Here is a 16,447-nt window from a genome sequence, read left to right on the forward strand (position 1 = left end):
CCAAGTCCATCAAAATCCTTTATTTTAGTTTTCACCTACCCTACCTCATATAAGATAGTCACATTTTCTCTTAATTGAATCACTTTGTTCGTGTCATAATAACTCCCGTATTGATTAATTGAACCGACAATAACTTTCATGTGGATTATTCATATACTAAGTGTTTATGTCTATCCAGATCCATTTGACAAGTTTAGGGGGAAGCGCCAAAAGAGAAGATTCTTGTTTGTGGGGAGTACAAAATCGAAGAATTCCAAAACCAGACGAAGAACACTATGTCTCCATTAATTTTCCCTTGTCATCTCCGTCTTCGATTATGACCTTCTTCTATCTTGTTCCTATAATTAACTGCATCATCATCACCATGAACTCTCTATATAAGCTCCTCTGTTTCCTTTCCACACTTCTCAGCTACTTAAAACAATTTTTTTATTTCTGATTCTAGGGTTCTTCACTCATGGACGATAACGAGCTTCATTTGTCTCCTCCCGCGGTAATTAGTGTGTTTTGGACTTGACAAAAAAAAGACATACATTTTTGTTTCTATTGATCTTTAGATCAAATTATTAACTGAAAGCATTTTTCCCCCTTTTGGAGGAAATTGCGAAACCTTGAGTGAAGTTCTGCCCTTTTATTTCTGAATCAAACATTTAACTTGTCAATATTTTCTAGATCCTTCACAAATATTGATTTTATATGGGAGTGAATTATTTAGAGTTGAAAAACAGGATTAGATTTGCAAGTAAGTAAATTAAACTATATTGAAAAAAATATAGTGAAAGAGAATAAAATGAGCTTGAAAAGTCAGCTATGGTACAATGACCATGTGAGTTAAATAGTCTAAAACTATGCTATGATCATAAGAATCAAATAATTAACTTCTCAAGTTTTCATTGAACTTCAGTATGCATAACTTGGTTTGCAATTTTCCCATGTCTATCTTGCTTAGCATGCAATGAGAAGGTGATTTTGTGGAGATATTAGGAGCCCCCAGCCACTCTATGCTCCATGGTGTTTGAGGCAAAAATGGAAAAACAAATCACAATACCATATATTGGACTTTTAAGTTTTCTAAGATTATCTAGCTAGCAAGTTATTAGTTGCATGTTAGAGTGGGTTAAAAGTCCGACATTGGTTGGGGAATGGATTGACGGTTTGCTTATATAGACTAGAGCAATCCTCCCCTCATGACCTAGCTTTTTGGGATTGAGTTAGGCTATGTGTTAGATCTTTACATGGTATCAAAACATGGTTCATCCCTGTTTGGGCTCTGTGGACCTGTTTGGCCTTTCGGTCGACGCTTCAGTTGGGTCTGGGCGTGAATGGGGGACGTTAGAGTAGGTAAAAGTCCCACATTGGTTGGGGAATGGGCTGACGGTCTGCTTATATGGACTTGGACAATCCTCCCCTCATGAGCTAACTTGGGTGATGTTAGAGTGGGTAAAAGTCCCACATTGGTTGGGGAATGGATTGACGGTCTGCTTAGATGGACTTGGACAATCCTCCCCTCATGAGCTAACTTTTAGGGTTGAATTTTAGGCCCACGTGCCTTATCTTTTGCAATGCGAGCTAACTCTTAGGGTTGAATTTTAGGCCCAGGTGCCTTGTCTTTACCTGCAAATAGAACAGTATTTTACGGAACACTTGTCTTAGGGGCATACACAAGAATTTGTGAATGGTATGAACTTACTGTCACAATTAGTCTTGTTCGAAGGCTTTACTTTCAATTCAAATTGGTATTTACTTGCATTATTTTTTTAAAATAGTGTAATGTACATATGATTCTAACAAAAAATATATTTAACTATATATATTTAATTAAATTTCTCTGTGAAGTCATCCAGTATGTTTCCCGCTGCTTGTCATACCGGATGTTGTCTCCATGTAGCACTTGCTTCTTTTCGATTATCTAGTGAAGGTTTTTCTGACACTACAGACTAACTTTGGTTAATGGCACGTTTTGAGCAGCAGATGCTACCTCAAAGAATGGAATCAGGAGGTCCTTATTGTCTTCTGCACTGTTCAGGCCTTGGTGACAAAGAGGGAGTGATGCAAGAGCTTGAGAAAGGAGTGGAACCCAATCTGGTTGACTATGATAAGAGAACAGCACTTCATTTAGCTGCCTCTGAAGGTTGTGCGGAGATTGTTGTTCTACTTCTTGAGAAAGGAGCTGATGTGAACTCCACAGATCGTTGGGGTCGAACTGTAAGTTGCACTTATTGATGTATAAAATGAATTACGTACCTTTACTGCCTGATTTGGATTGTTGTTTCTAGCGTTTTTATTGTACTGTACTTTGTAGTTGAAATGATATTTATGTAGACTATATTTTTTTTTTCCATTTAAAAACATTTTTCGTATTTGCTTCGACTCTATTATACTACTATACAACAACTGATGAGCTGTAAATATTGGATTTATCAGAAATTCAAAACTCGAAAAAAAGATGATTACGGATGAGATAGTAAGATGGCTAGAAGGAGGAGTACCTGAATCTAGTGGCATGGAGTATAGTATTGATTTCCTCCATGCTATAACTAAAATTTACTTGAAGACATATGGTTCCCGTTTTCTTCTCTTTTATTCTAACAATCTTGTTAAGGTTATAGTGTAGGACACTATAGATTGTTTCTCAACAAATTGATTAGTGTATGCTTTGATCGAAATCTGTGCAGCCACTCTCCGATGCCCGTAACTTTGGTCACGAGGATGTCTGCAAGATTCTAGTGGCCCATGATGGTTATGATCCGGTATATGTCTTAACCTTTTCTCTCATTTATATGATCGCGGCTGTATATACTCTGAATGGAAATATTGTCGCACAGCATTACTCGGAAACATAATGGGTAGTTTGCTTTTTCTGCTATACACGATTCAAAAAGAAACTATCGTATTAAGATTGACTTGAAAGCTGATGCAAGAGTAACATATTTATATTTTAACTTTTATATTGGCCAGTCACTCAGAGTCTAAGCATCTTCGGTCTTTTTCAGGACACAATACTTTTTAGTAGTGACTTTACTGGTTTTAAGTAAACAAGAATGTGTAGAATTTCCTTATAGTCCTATTCCAAGTATAAGAGGGGTTTTTTTTTTTCACAAGTCAAGGTATTATTGATAATAAACTCAGCACCAAGAAAGTACTGAGAGAAAGTACAACAAAACTAGATAAGATTCCCCCAAGGATGTAAGGAATCCATAAAATCTATCATTATTTCAAGATCATTCGAGAATAACATTACACCAGCTTTTGAAACTATGAGTGCATCTATACTTCCACAGCAAAGAGTTTTTCTACTTTCTCCTCAAAACATCTTTTGTTCCTCTCAAGCCAAACATTCCAGATATGCATACTGGAGTGCTCCTCCAAATCTTTTCTTCACTTTCTTCATTCGCCGACTTTGGCAACTGCTTAGTACTTGTTCCACATTTGATGGCATGACCCACTGGATCCATACAAGTTAGAAACATACACCAAATCTGCCAAACGAATTTGCAGTGTACTAGGAGATGATGTACTGTCTCACTGTTTTCTTTGCACAAATAATACCATCCACATAAGCTAAATCCTCTTCTTTGAAAATTTACATGTGTTCCATTAGGTAATTTTTTAAAAAATAAATAAGATTGGAGCTTATATTTATTACTTTTTTATTTTTGTATCAATTTGCAAAGGCTTCAAATATTCATACTGATTTTCACTTGAGTAGACTAAAAAAAGACCCACAATTTTGAGATGTTATACTAAGTATTTTTATTAAGATTTTAAAGTACTATTTAAATTTTCCTGCAAAAAACATGCTTCATGTGCTGCCATCCATCAAAAGCAAGCGACTTTGGTTGGAGCTTTAGTAACCCAAAATGATCTCCATAGTCCATCTGTTCTATACTCCTCTAAGCTTCTGCCCAGTAAATGATAGCTCGAGTTTACTGTAATTTACCATACATGTACAAGTTATTATATTCAAAGAAACAAAATCAGAAAAACCATAGAAATCTTGACCTATAATTGTGCTATGTATATTACATGAGAATGTGTATATTTACATCAGGTGTCTATGTATATCCTGTAACACTCCCTCTCAAGTTGGAGCATTCATGTTAATTATGTCCAGCTTGTTACAAAGATTTTCAACCCGAGTTCCATTCAAAGCGTTGGTGAATATACCACCCAGTTGCTCACATGTCTTCACCTATCAAGTAGAGATGAGGTTCTCTTGAATCTTCTAGCATGCCTAATTATCTCAACAGAGTTTTGCTGGTGACTAGGGCTTCAAACCAATTTCAGCTAAAATGTGATGTGTCCATATTATTTCACATGTGAACTGAGCCAAACCGTACTCTGGTTCTGCCCTGAATTGAAATACAATACTTTGTTTCGTGCTCTTCCATGAGGTTCCCACCTACAAAGACAATAGCCTGTGGTGAATCTTCTGTCAATTCTAGATCCAATGCCAAACAACATCTACGAAACACTTAATACGAGTATGCCTATGGTTGTTATAAACTTATATAATATGCCAAGTCCAAGAGCTCCTTTAAAGAAACACAAGATATGTTCCAAGGTTGCCTTAGTGTTTGAATCTAGGTGATTTTATGAGTATTATTCTGAACCATGACATTCTATGAGCCATCCTTTGTCTGTGAGAATGATTGTAGTTTGAATTCCAACTCATTTAAACTAATTCATGTGAGATAATCTTGTGACCAGCTAGCTTGTTAGTTTGAGAAAGAAATAAAGGAAGCAAAGTAACAATAATCCCCAGCAGGAAAAGAGGACAGGCTAAGTCACAAGTATGCCTTCTGGATGAGTTGATGTAGATAGGATCCTTGTCAAAACTGCATGTTCTTTACCACAACATTATCTTTATTTTGGTGGCAGTGTTAGATAATATGAATTTCCGCGAAATGTTGTATCATATCAACGTTTCTTTTTACCTTCATTTCCTTTTGCTTGACGTAGTTGGGTGACTCTGATACTCCATGTTGTATGATTGGTCATGGTGAAGTGGACATGAAGGATGCAACTCTTATTGGAGAAGTAATTTCTCTTACCCAGAAGCCAAGGCAAATATCAACTTGACTATGTTCTTTTAATGTTTCAATTCACTTCTTATTTGTTTTGGCTATTAATGACTGTGAGTGCAAATCTCAGGGTGCATATGGTGAAGTTTATTTGGTAAAGTGGCGCGGTACAGAAGTTGCCGCAAAAACCATTCGTGCTTCCATTGCATCAAACCCAATGGTGAAGTAAGTTAACTGATTTTTTACAGAGCTGTAATTTAAAAATCACATAAGCAATACTTTTTTCTTCCAGATTTTGGATTTAATATGATGTAGAGTAACAATAACGTAACTTGATCAACTTCTATTTCAAAACAAAAAAAACGTAGTAACTCGGTCAGCTTGACTTTAATATTCGGACTCATAACATCCATAATTGAGAGCTTCACAGGAATGCTTTTATGAAGGAATTAGCATTGTGGCAAAAGTTGCGCCATCCCAATATTGTGCAGTTTCTCGGGGTTCTAAAGCAATCTGATCGATTGATCTTTCTCACCGAGTATCTTCGAAATGTAAGTCTTGTATGATGTGCAGGAGCACTCTGATGATGTGATATCCTCCTCAGCTTTGAGATATAGGTGTTATTATACGAGTACCTGAGCTTTTAGTCACGGTCACACTGATATTTCTACAAATCGGAAATCTAGGGAAGCTTGTATGACCAATTGAGAAAGAAAGGAAGACTTGATCCACTAACAGCAGTTGCTTATGCACTAGATATTGCAAGGTATAAGGTTCAATGATAAGTTAGCTTCCAATTCAAGTGTTACATGACACTTTTTGGCACAATTTACCAGCATTTCTGTTTCTTTGTTTTTCACTCAACTTTGCACCTTTTTTCAGTTTATTATTTTGTGATTTCTTTTCCATAAATGCAAAATATTAAGTTTCCATCTACTAAGTGCAATTATTAAGCTGGAAAAGCACTCTTTCATGCATTACTGTGCTTTTAACCTTACTATGCATCTTATGCCAAGATATGTTTGATATGGATCAGATTTTTTATAGCCCGAGTTCTTAATTGATATATGTAATATGTGCTTATTATAGAATACGTACTATATCTGAAAGAACCAAGCAATGACCAAATTAAAATTATTCGGCCATGATCATAGGTAGAAAGTTGCTCTGATGTTGAATTGTGTAGACAACTAAGTTCAATCGTCAAAGTTCTTAATGCTAGTATGCCAAAAAGATTGATAGAAGGATGAAAAATTGTAGACATCCTTGCTGATTTATTTACATAATGGAGGAAGTTTTTAGTGATTTATTTTCAGCTTGGTGCTTCTCACTATGAAAATGTCTTTCTTAAAAATTGAAAGCAGTTTGTCGTATGTCATAATATATATACTCTTTAAAGCAGCTATATCCTAAGTTCTTTGTTTGCATTTGCAGAGGAATGAATTATCTACATCAGCATAAGCCTCATTCTATTATCCATAGGGATTTGACTCCTAGGTACTGGCAGTTTCACTAGCTACATTTAACTCAGCTCATTCGCATCAAACCTATCGGTACTTGTCAATCCAGGGAGTACAAAATACTTGTATCATTCGGATTTAGTATTTCTGTGCAGCTATCATATCAACTTTCCACTCCTGCAGAAATGTATTGCAGGATGAAGCAGGGCATCTTAAAGTCACAGACTTTGGACTCAGTAAAATTGCACAACAGAAGGATTCTTATGGTTACAAAATGACTGGAGGGACTGGATCATGTACAGAGTATTACTAAGCTAATCTGTATTTCCTTTTCCTCCATCAGTCGACTCCTGAAACGTAATTATATCCATGTTTATTTAGATCGATATATGGCTCCAGAAGTTTATCGTCGAGAATCATATGGGAAGAGTGTTGATGTTTTTTCATTTGCTCTAATCGTCCATGAGGTGAGTTGAACTTACATGCTTACATTTACTCGAATACAGGACAACACAACTTTCCCCTACCTATCATCATAGTTTATTTTGAAAAAATTCCCTTGCACCTATTAGATGCTGACTTGGTAGTGTGTTCTCAAATATTGCTGTGGGAATTTAGGCCCTGAATCATAAGAGTAATATAGCTAGGGAAACAATCCACACACATTTTGATCATCTTTAATATTAGCATATTCTTGGTCTTGCACATTAATTTCTTTCAAGTATAAAGTAAAGGGTAGGCATATGTTTCTGCACTACAGATGTTCCTAGGAGGACCATCAAATAGGGAGGAAGCTGCAGAGAAAGTGGCAGATAAGACAGCATACGAAGATTATCGGCCACATCTCGCGTCATACATCTTTCCTGAGCAAATCAAGACGTATGTTATTCAATTATTGCTGTATTTCCAAACCTTACCATTTTTCCTTTTCTGCTAACAAGAACTATGTCTAGGTGGTGATCATCGAAGTCTAACTGTTATAGTTTGTATTCCATGTGTGTCTAAATGATGCAGGGTACATTTTGAGTTTGAAGGTTTGGGGGAAAGTGAAAATGTAGTATATTTTGTGTGATTATTACTGAAATTTGTGTTTTTTTTTAATTACTTATGCTGCCAAAATGTGTGCTAATATTGAACTTGTTTGGATCGCAAAATCTTGGAAAATGTTTCCTGATTTGAAAGGTGAAAGAATCATTTTTGTGAGCAGAATCAAATTTCCTTATTAGCCAAACTTAGCTCCTTCAGCATATCGAAAATTGAGCTCAAGTTATATGCACTGACACAAGCTGTGTCATAGAAAACTAGGAACGTGCATAGAGACATAACAGAAACTGACATTGACATTGTGTGCAGGTTGCTTCGTGAATGCTGGCACAAGAACCCTGATCGTAGACCCTCGTTTCAAGAAATAATTGATCGTCTTGAGAAAATCCATGCGACTTTGCAAGAAAAGATAGTCTTGGGAACATGCTGTAGCTGTATGGTATTATAAGTTGAATCATCTCAAGCTGATCTCATGTTATCACATATTGCATTTCATTTCTCTGGTTACAAAGGAGCTTCTGCATAGCCCTTTCAGATTTGAAAATACATAAATAAAGTGAGTTTTGCAGCAAATTTTGTCAAGAGTTTCACTTGTATACACCGGCATTGCTAAAAGCATTACACTAATACAATTTTGCCTATCATAACTCATTTACTATATATCGATTGAATATCTATCAAATATGTCCTTTTGTGGAAAATCACATAAAATTTTCACTCTGCTGAGGTAAAAGTCACAATTGTCTGAAAATCAACTTAGAAGATAGCCCGCAAGGGCATGGTTCAGTAGTTGGGAGGTGGTCTCCGGTCTCCCACATGGTTGCGAGCTATTGCACTGTGATCAAGTTATCACAAAGTGCTCACTCGAAGGACAGAGGTTGTGACACAGGTGGTAGGTTCTATGGGTTCCCCAAGAAAAAAAAAACCTTAGAAGATGGATAATAAAGAAATCGACATGGCTGATTTCCTTTTTACATCTATTATCTATATTGTGTTCAGTGATAATTATTATGTTTATGTGCTATATGGTTTTTGTTTACATATTTTTAATTTACTACTATCTCCGTCCACTTTTAATTGTCATAATTTCTTTTTTAGAGTCAAATTATAATAATTTTGACTAGCATTTTACGATTTGTTTTTTCATCATATTGATATGCAAAAAAATTCAATTTATAGTACTTTTCGTATAATTTTTGAATATCTAAATTTTTTGTTTAAAATATCAAATTAATGTAATCTAATTTAACTTTGAAAATCAGTCAAATTGACTTTCGAAAAACGCAACATGACAATTAAAAGTGGATAGGGAGTATTCTCTTGGAACACCCTTAAGAAACAATAAATAATACTAATAGGGGTAATATTACGATATTATCCTTTGACTTTATTAAATTTAATATTTTGAGAAATGTGTTAGATAATAAAAAATATTTAATAGCACAAAAGGCAAATATCTCTTGATTTTCTAAATTGGACAAGTATTGTTGGACACAGAAAGTAAAAACTTTTAATAAAAAAAAATAAACAAAATTATTCAATTTATGAATAAGCAAATTATAATTTCACATACTATTTTAAGTAACATTTTATGTATAAGCAAGTCTGGGTGGTGTAGGCGGTTATCACGCTAGTCTCACACACTAGAGGTCCCCGGTTCGAACCCGGGCTCAGACATTATTATTTTTCTTTTTTGTTTTTGCATTCTTTGTTTTTCCCCTTTAAATTGTTTAGTTAATTGATTAGCACAATCTTTAATTGGTGTATTTACTAGTAGTAGGATCTTAGGACATTTGGCACTTGTATTTTGTATTCATGTTTTGCCACAAATTGTAAATTATATTAAACACAAGCATATAGGGTACGAATTTGATCGAACCAAAGTAATCTTGATCCGAACACGGTATTTATTTTAAGAAATTTATTTAATACGTATAATAAATATATAATTTAGAACTCAATAATACTAAAAATTACTTTAAATTATAATTTAAAATTTTGACTCCATCGTACCTTTGAGCTCGAAACATCCCACCTAAAGCTGGTCAAATTCGATTTTTGAATGAGTTGCAAAGCATCGAAAAACAATGGAGAGGAAGTTATATTGAATTTAAGATTTGCTATGCCAATTTGCTTCCTCAACTTGCATTTGTAGATGGCAAATTTTGCATCAAGAAAATAATCAAGGTTGAAATTTGAGTAACAAAATATATGAAGTATCTAGTTTCTCATTTTAATATACAATGAATATTATAATCTCTATAATATAATATTTCTTTGATTCTTCCCAATAACTTGCCCTTTACCCTTTATATTTCTTAATTTGAATCCCTTCTATTCCCAACAAAACACGGAGAGAATACTTTATTTTCCTTATTACACATCTCTTATTTGCTGGAATAATAATTTAAAATTGGAGCAAGAATCTTAAGTTATTTAAAATTTGTTATTTTGATATTTATTTAAATCATGTCTAGTTAGAATTTGTTTGCCCTAATTTATATAGGAATATATTTTCTAGTCCTAATTTAATTTGGTTTCTTACTATTATATATAAGGATGTTATTAATTATTTTCAATAGAAAGATTAGAAAGAACGATAGGAAAATAAAAAAAAAACTTGAAGTAACATTCAAAAGATTTTCCCTCTTCACTTGTATACTCGATCTTCCAAACATAAGTCATGGACTCATCAAAACAAAATCTCAATCAAGTCACAAATTCAATCGACAAAGCCCTAGAAATTCTGAACCAACTTTATCTCACAAGCTCTTCTTACAACGTAATTCCCCTTGTTCAAGGCATGAATAATCTTGTGGTTGAACTTGATAATATGGCGAAATTGGGAGAAAAATGTCACTAAAGGAAAAACTGATGCATTCAAGGATTTACTAGGGCATCTCCTCGAGGAGCTCAATCAGGCTTTCCCTAACGAGGTGGAAGCTTATAAGCTAGTAAAATGTTTGCTTTAGTTTTTAATATTGAATTATGATTTTACTAGTCAGTTTGTATGAAAAGATTATAGTGAATCTACAATGTTCTTGTTATAAATTTAGTTCAGATCATAGATATATAAAATACAATTTTTATGCATTGCATATATACCAAAAAAAAAAAAGTTGATCAGATATATCTCATATTGATTATACTCTCTGTCTTTTAATTATCTATTATAATTTTTTAATTAGCAAAGCTTGATTGTGTCAAATTCTGCTCAATCGTATTTTCTATGTCCTCTTGTCACACATGTATCAACACACATAACACAAAAAAAAACATGAGAAATAAAGGCTATAAGTAAAATCTAAAATACTAGATAGTAATTTCTAAATCCTATTCTCCATTAATGACGTCAAAATTTGATACGCATAAATACCATCTTGAAATGATATAAAACGGTCATTGATTAAAAATGAATTCAATTAGGTAGAAGTCAAGTCCCACATAGAATACAATTAAAAATTTACTCAAAAGTGTAATGTCCAACTTAAAGTCTAAATTTCTAAAGAAAAAAAAGGGTAATGTTGATTGAATTTAAAACTGGTAACTAATGATGGTAATTGATTCAATAATTGACGAAGTTTGTGGAGAAGAATTGGCATTGGGGAGACCTTTATAACTTAATTTACTCTATACCCACTTAATTTATTTTTGCTTTATTTTCTAGGATGGGGCTTTTTAAAAAGGAAAAAGTGTGGGGTTATGGATCTCTTTGGCCTTTTTAAAACTTGGGGTATATTTGTGAATGTGGGGTCATGGGCTTATTTATTATTTTTAAAACTTGAGGAAAATATATAACTTTAAAAGAATATATTATAATCCCTATACATTTTTAAAAATATTATTATTTGATGAAAATCGGGGCAAATATTTTCTGAATCTCTGTTTGTTTCTGTTCCGACGTTTCTTCTTCTCCAAGAGCAAGACTTTTCATCTTTCAAGAACATCTTCTATTCTTGAAAGATGAAACCAGTATAATCAACCATTTCACCCACTTCTCTTCCATTAACTTATTCAACCATTTCATCGTCCTAAACCCCTCTCAAATCTTCATCTGTTTTATTCAATCTTCTTCCCCAAGTTCAAAGCTTTCATCTTTGGTAAGTTGAATCTTCTGTAATGGTATTTTTCGGTAATTTTTAGCCGTATTTGATTGTTTATTTTGTTATAGTAGTGTGATAATTTAATGACCCCTTTTTCTGGACTGTTTTTCTTCATGCTCTTGTTTAGGATGAAAGTTTTTCGCCATATTCAATGAATATTTGTGGTCTCTAATGACCTTTTTGTTTGGATATAAATATTTGACCCTATTTGGTTGCTTATTTTTTTTTAAAAAAATTATGTTTATCTTGCCTATTGATTTTGAAATTTTTACTAAACTTTGATCGACTTTAGTGGCATTTCTGTCAATCACGTTGTTGATTTCTGTTGGATCTGCTATTTATTTTGCATGTTTTATTTGAGGTTTACTCTGGTTATGTTAATAAACTAGTGGTCGATAAATATGTTTTTGCTTGTAGATTATAAAGTATGGCTAAAACTAGAGGTGGAAGCACTAAACCATCTGCTCATGTTGCTCTTAGAAGAAACGAAAAACTGAAGAAGTTCTGAAAACTTGTAAAAAGAAAAAAATTGTAGTCGAAGAATTCGAGCCTGATTCAGAAACTGAAACAATGGCGGAGATTGACAACTACCAAGACAATAGTGATGATGCTAGTGATAATGTTGAGAGTAGTGAAGGAGAAAGTGATAGCGATGAGAGTAGTAGAGACACTAGTTGAGAAATGATGATTCTCTATCCTTGCCATTTTGTGCAAGAGATATCTGAGGTGAGTTGTATGACCTAGAGATGTGGTTAGATGAGGTAGGATCGTTTCCAACAAAGATCTCTGTAAGATCAAGGATGACAGTTTAGAGACTACCCACACGGTGATCAAAACTCTTCCTTCTCTGCTTCACTGTCAATTGATTGGCGCATGAACGAAGCTGTAACGGAGCGTGTACGCAACAATTAAACACGGCTTTGCCAGCTACCTGTGATAGGAAAAAGAAAACTTTATCATGACTTTCGAAAAATTTTGATTGAACAAAAACTTTATAATGAATTTAAAGGTGCTTGCTTTAGACATTTGAGGTACATTCCGAATTATTTTAAGTTCAATGGACAGATTGTCCATTATATGTTGTTGCGACGTGTGAGAAATGACAAAAAGTTGCATGAAATTTGGTTAAATGATAAGCCTGCATGTTTTGGCTTAAAAGAATTTACATTTATTACGGGGATGAATTGCTCAGCATACCCCCGTGAATCAAAATTGAACAAAGTCCTTAGAAAAGGTGAGAAATTTCATTTCAAGGTGACAAGAAACAAGAACATTACTGGTGCAAAGTTGATGAGAATAATAAATAGTAACAAATTAAATAAGGAGCAGAAATTTCAGTGCTCTTTAGTTGGGTTCGTCCACTCAATATTGCTTGTCCATGATCGGTCTAAGATTGTGGATTCAAACCATATCAAGATGGCAGATGATTTGAATTTTTTTCAAAAGTTATCCATGGAAAAAAGAGTCATTTGATTTATCATTGACCTATTTGAAGAATCAAATTAATTTGAGGAAGCAGGGGGGAATGTATAATGAAAAAAAGAATGCATTTTATGCTCTGTACGGCTTTCCCTGGGTATTTATGATAATTATTATCAACTATTTTGTCAATTTATGATATACTCTTATTTATTTGTGTAGTGCTTCATAGACTCTATTTATTTGTTTATTCTTTTATGGATTCCAGGTTTGGATATATGAGGCTTTTTCATATCTTGGAAAGTATACCGAAAAGTCCTCAGATACTCCACTCCTCATTCCCCGTTTACTAAGATGGTACACATCAAAAGCGATAATATAGTTGAAGGTGATCCATTTAAGTACAAAGGAAGAAGTACGCAAGTATACATTTATTTGTTATTATCTAGCAATATTTTTAAATTAGTGAATATTGTGTAATATTTATATATTTTTTAGATTGTGCACCCATACCTCACCCTTACTGTCCGTGAGATGGGACAAAATTACATGAAAACCTTTGAGCCATATACAGATGAAGTGAAGGACGCGGTCATCGATGTCTTGAAGACCCAATTGAAAGGTGTGACTGTCCTCACTGCAGGTGATGAATATTTGGGTGATCACAATATTATCCAACCTTGTGTTAATTTTGTTTCTAGTAGACAGAACAATGTGCCGAGTACTTCTAATGATGGAAGTTTGGAAATCTGAGTGATCGTGTTGTATCCCTTGAGCAATCAATGATGGAAGTTGTTGCTTATGTACGAAAAGAAAAATTAAGAAGAATTGAAAAGAATAAAAAAAAACAAGAGAAGAGTAAATTAGTGTATATATTTATTGTTAGTGTCAAGTAATTTATTCCGATAATTTTTGTCAAAGTAATATAGTACATGTGAACATTACAACATTTGATGAAGACCTTACAACAATTGATGAAGACTTTGCTGCAATTGATGAATACTTTACGGATGGAGTTGATGAAGTGGCAGTTGATGTTGCTGATAAAGTGACAGGTGATCATGTTGATGAAGTGGCAGGTGATGTAGTTGATGAAGTGGCAATTGATGGTGTGGCAGGTGATGTAGTGGCATGTGCAGTTGATCCAGTGGCAGTTGGTGATGTGGTAGGTGCAGTTGATGTTATTGATGAAGTGGCAGTGGCAGTTGATGTTGTGACAGTTGTGGCAGGTGCAGTTGATCCAATGACAATTGATGTTGTTGATGAAGTGGCAGTGACAGTTGATGATGTGGTAGGTGATGAAGTGGCAGGTACAGTTGATCCAGTGACCGTTGATATTGTTGATGAAGTGGCAAATGATGCAATTGATGAAGTGACAAAAGAGAATAAAGAAGAAAAAACAAAGAAGAAGTCAGTAGATGATGAAGAAGAGAAAGAAGAAGATGATTGTGCTGAAAATTCAGTCAATGTGATAAGTATCATTATGGAAATCAATGGTGAGATTAATGGTGAACAGAAAAACAATTGAAGTGATTTTTGAAGTATTGGCATTTAAAGACAATGGCTTTTGAAGTATTGGCATTTTAAGACAATGGTTTTTAAAGTATTGGCATTTTAAGACATTTTGAAGTTTGTGGTTTTGCTGTTTTGAGGAGAAAAATGTACATCTGAAAGATTATAAATATTTTTGTATATGGTTAATGGTAATTTTGAGAAACAATTTAACATGTTTTATTATGAAGGGGTTTTTATGAAAGATATAAGAATGCAATAAATAGAAAGAAAAACTTTTATTTATTCAGATTACATTCCTGTTACACATTTCCAAAAAGCAAACACCAAAAATAAATCACACAATATAGTTTTTAGGCGTTTTTCTTTTTCTTCTGCCAAAATCAACCTTTCTTTTCGTAACATCTCGCTAATTGAAAGAACTTGAAAGAGTTGTTTTTGGAAAAAATGAAAATCTGGAAAATTTGTTATGTTAAGTTTGAGTTTTTGGTCAAATTCAAATGACCATAACTCCTAGCTCAGAATGAGTTAGGTGTGTTTTCAGATATCGTAGGAAAGATCTTGGAATAATCTTTCCAACACCGCCAAGTTTGCGCGATTCTGAGTTCGTATTAGTGAGATATGCCTTTTAAAGTTGGGTTATCTGGATAAGGAAGGTCCAATCCGTATTTTAGAAGGGTATTTTGATCTTTTCCATACCCAATTAGTTAATTACATTTTTGGTAATTATTTCAAGGTCTAAACTGATTGAATTCAGTTTACGCTTTTAGAATTTGAGTTAGGATTTTGAGAGAAGAGAAAAGAAGAGGAGAAAAGAGGAGAAGGAGCAAGGAATCGTCAAATTCTTGGAGCTAGGCTCGTGGATTTCGTCAGGGGTGATCCCTACGAGTTACGTGAGTTCATAGAGCATTGGGTTCCTTCACCCACGCGCCAAACATGTTTTATTCAATGTAATTTCGTCCTAAAAAGATTGAGAATTTGATGTTCTTGAGTTGTATTCTTGAATTGCTTTCGTTCTTGAATTGAGATGAGATTGAGAAGTTTCTTGAGATTGTGGAGTCGATTATTAGAGTGGTTTAAGTTAGATTCTTGTGTATATGTTGTGGGTACCTGAATCTAAAGATATATTGAGAAAAATAATTGAATTTAGGTGAATTGAGGCTGGAAAATGAAGAAGGAAAAAGCCGAGCAAATCTGGTACCCCAGGCTGCGTCACGGACCTGCCCGATAATTTTGTAGAAAGCTTCTTGGCGTCGCGGAGCAGTGACGGACTATTCTGCCTCAAAAATTATTTTTGCGACCAAAAATTTAAATACACCTCCGCGTCACGGACTAGTTCCAGGTAGTGATTTCTTGATACTTTCTCATGTTTAGCTATCTAAAATCACTCCTAAACATCATGAGATCTTACCTATCACAAATCACAATCCTTGAATCCATAATTCAATTCAAGGATCAGTTAAGAGTCAAGTCAAGAGAAGTTAAGAGCCAAGTCAAGAGAAGTTTATAGAGTCTTCCAAAAGTCTTTTACAAATGATTTAACTTTGTTTTAAGACATGAGTTTTGAGTTCAGTAAAGAGTAAAGTTGAAGTTTATTTCTTCAAAAGTATACGGGGACTATGTATTCCCAAAGAGTTTAAAATGTTTTCACATTTAGACAAGTAAGGAAACTTTGATTTCCAAAGAGCCATTGAGCTAGTTTTCAGAAAAGAGTAAATGTTTTCACAATTAAGCAAGAAGGGAAACTTTGATTTCCAAGATAGCTTTTGAGCTAAGTTTTGTGCAATTATCTCTAACCACAGAAAGAAGCATGTTTTTAATCATAAGAGCTAGTATTATATTTTGGGAGTAGTATTGAGCACCGATATGGGGGAGAGTTCAGACA

At 34.0% G+C, this 16,447-nt stretch overlaps 1 protein-coding gene and 1 non-coding gene across 4 annotated transcripts; both read left to right on the forward strand.

The window, feature by feature from the left end:
- Positions 1-356: 356 nt before the first annotated feature.
- LOC125864452 (integrin-linked protein kinase 1-like) lies at positions 357-8,086 on the forward strand. Of its 3 annotated transcripts, none has more exons than XM_049544465.1 (12): positions 357-493; positions 1,972-2,205; positions 2,676-2,750; positions 4,963-5,040; positions 5,155-5,249; positions 5,455-5,575; positions 5,711-5,790; positions 6,459-6,521; positions 6,668-6,780; positions 6,866-6,951; positions 7,245-7,363; positions 7,838-8,086. In XM_049544465.1, exons 1-12 carry the CDS (start codon positions 458-460, stop codon positions 7,974-7,976), a joined length of 1,239 nt encoding a protein of 412 aa, XP_049400422.1. In that variant the 5' UTR covers positions 357-457; the 3' UTR covers positions 7,977-8,086. The 3 variants fall into 3 exon arrangements, with proteins under 3 accessions (XP_049400422.1, XP_049400421.1, XP_049400423.1); XM_049544464.1 differs by having other exon boundaries at positions 358-493; positions 1,969-2,205; XM_049544466.1 differs by having other exon boundaries at positions 425-493; positions 2,027-2,205.
- Positions 8,087-9,131: 1,045 nt separating this feature from the next.
- Positions 9,132-9,205, forward strand: TRNAV-CAC (transfer RNA valine (anticodon CAC)). Its single transcript has one exon. It is a non-coding gene; the product is annotated as a tRNA-Val (tRNA).
- Positions 9,206-16,447: the final 7,242 nt, after the last annotated feature.

The sequence above is a fragment of the Solanum stenotomum genome, chromosome 5 (assembly GCF_019186545.1).
Source record: "Solanum stenotomum isolate F172 chromosome 5, ASM1918654v1, whole genome shotgun sequence".
NCBI lineage: Eukaryota > Viridiplantae > Streptophyta > Magnoliopsida > Solanales > Solanaceae > Solanum > Solanum stenotomum.

Coding starts and splice junctions, on each gene's coding strand:
- LOC125864452 (XM_049544464.1), top strand. CDS start 458: ATGGACGATAACGAGCTTCATTTGTCTCCTCCCGCG. Junction 2,751..4,962: donor CCCATGATGGTTATGATCCG/GTATATGTCTTA, acceptor TGCTTGACGTAG/TTGGGTGACTCTGATACTCC. Junction 6,781..6,865: donor GACTGGAGGGACTGGATCAT/GTACAGAGTATT, acceptor ATGTTTATTTAG/ATCGATATATGGCTCCAGAA.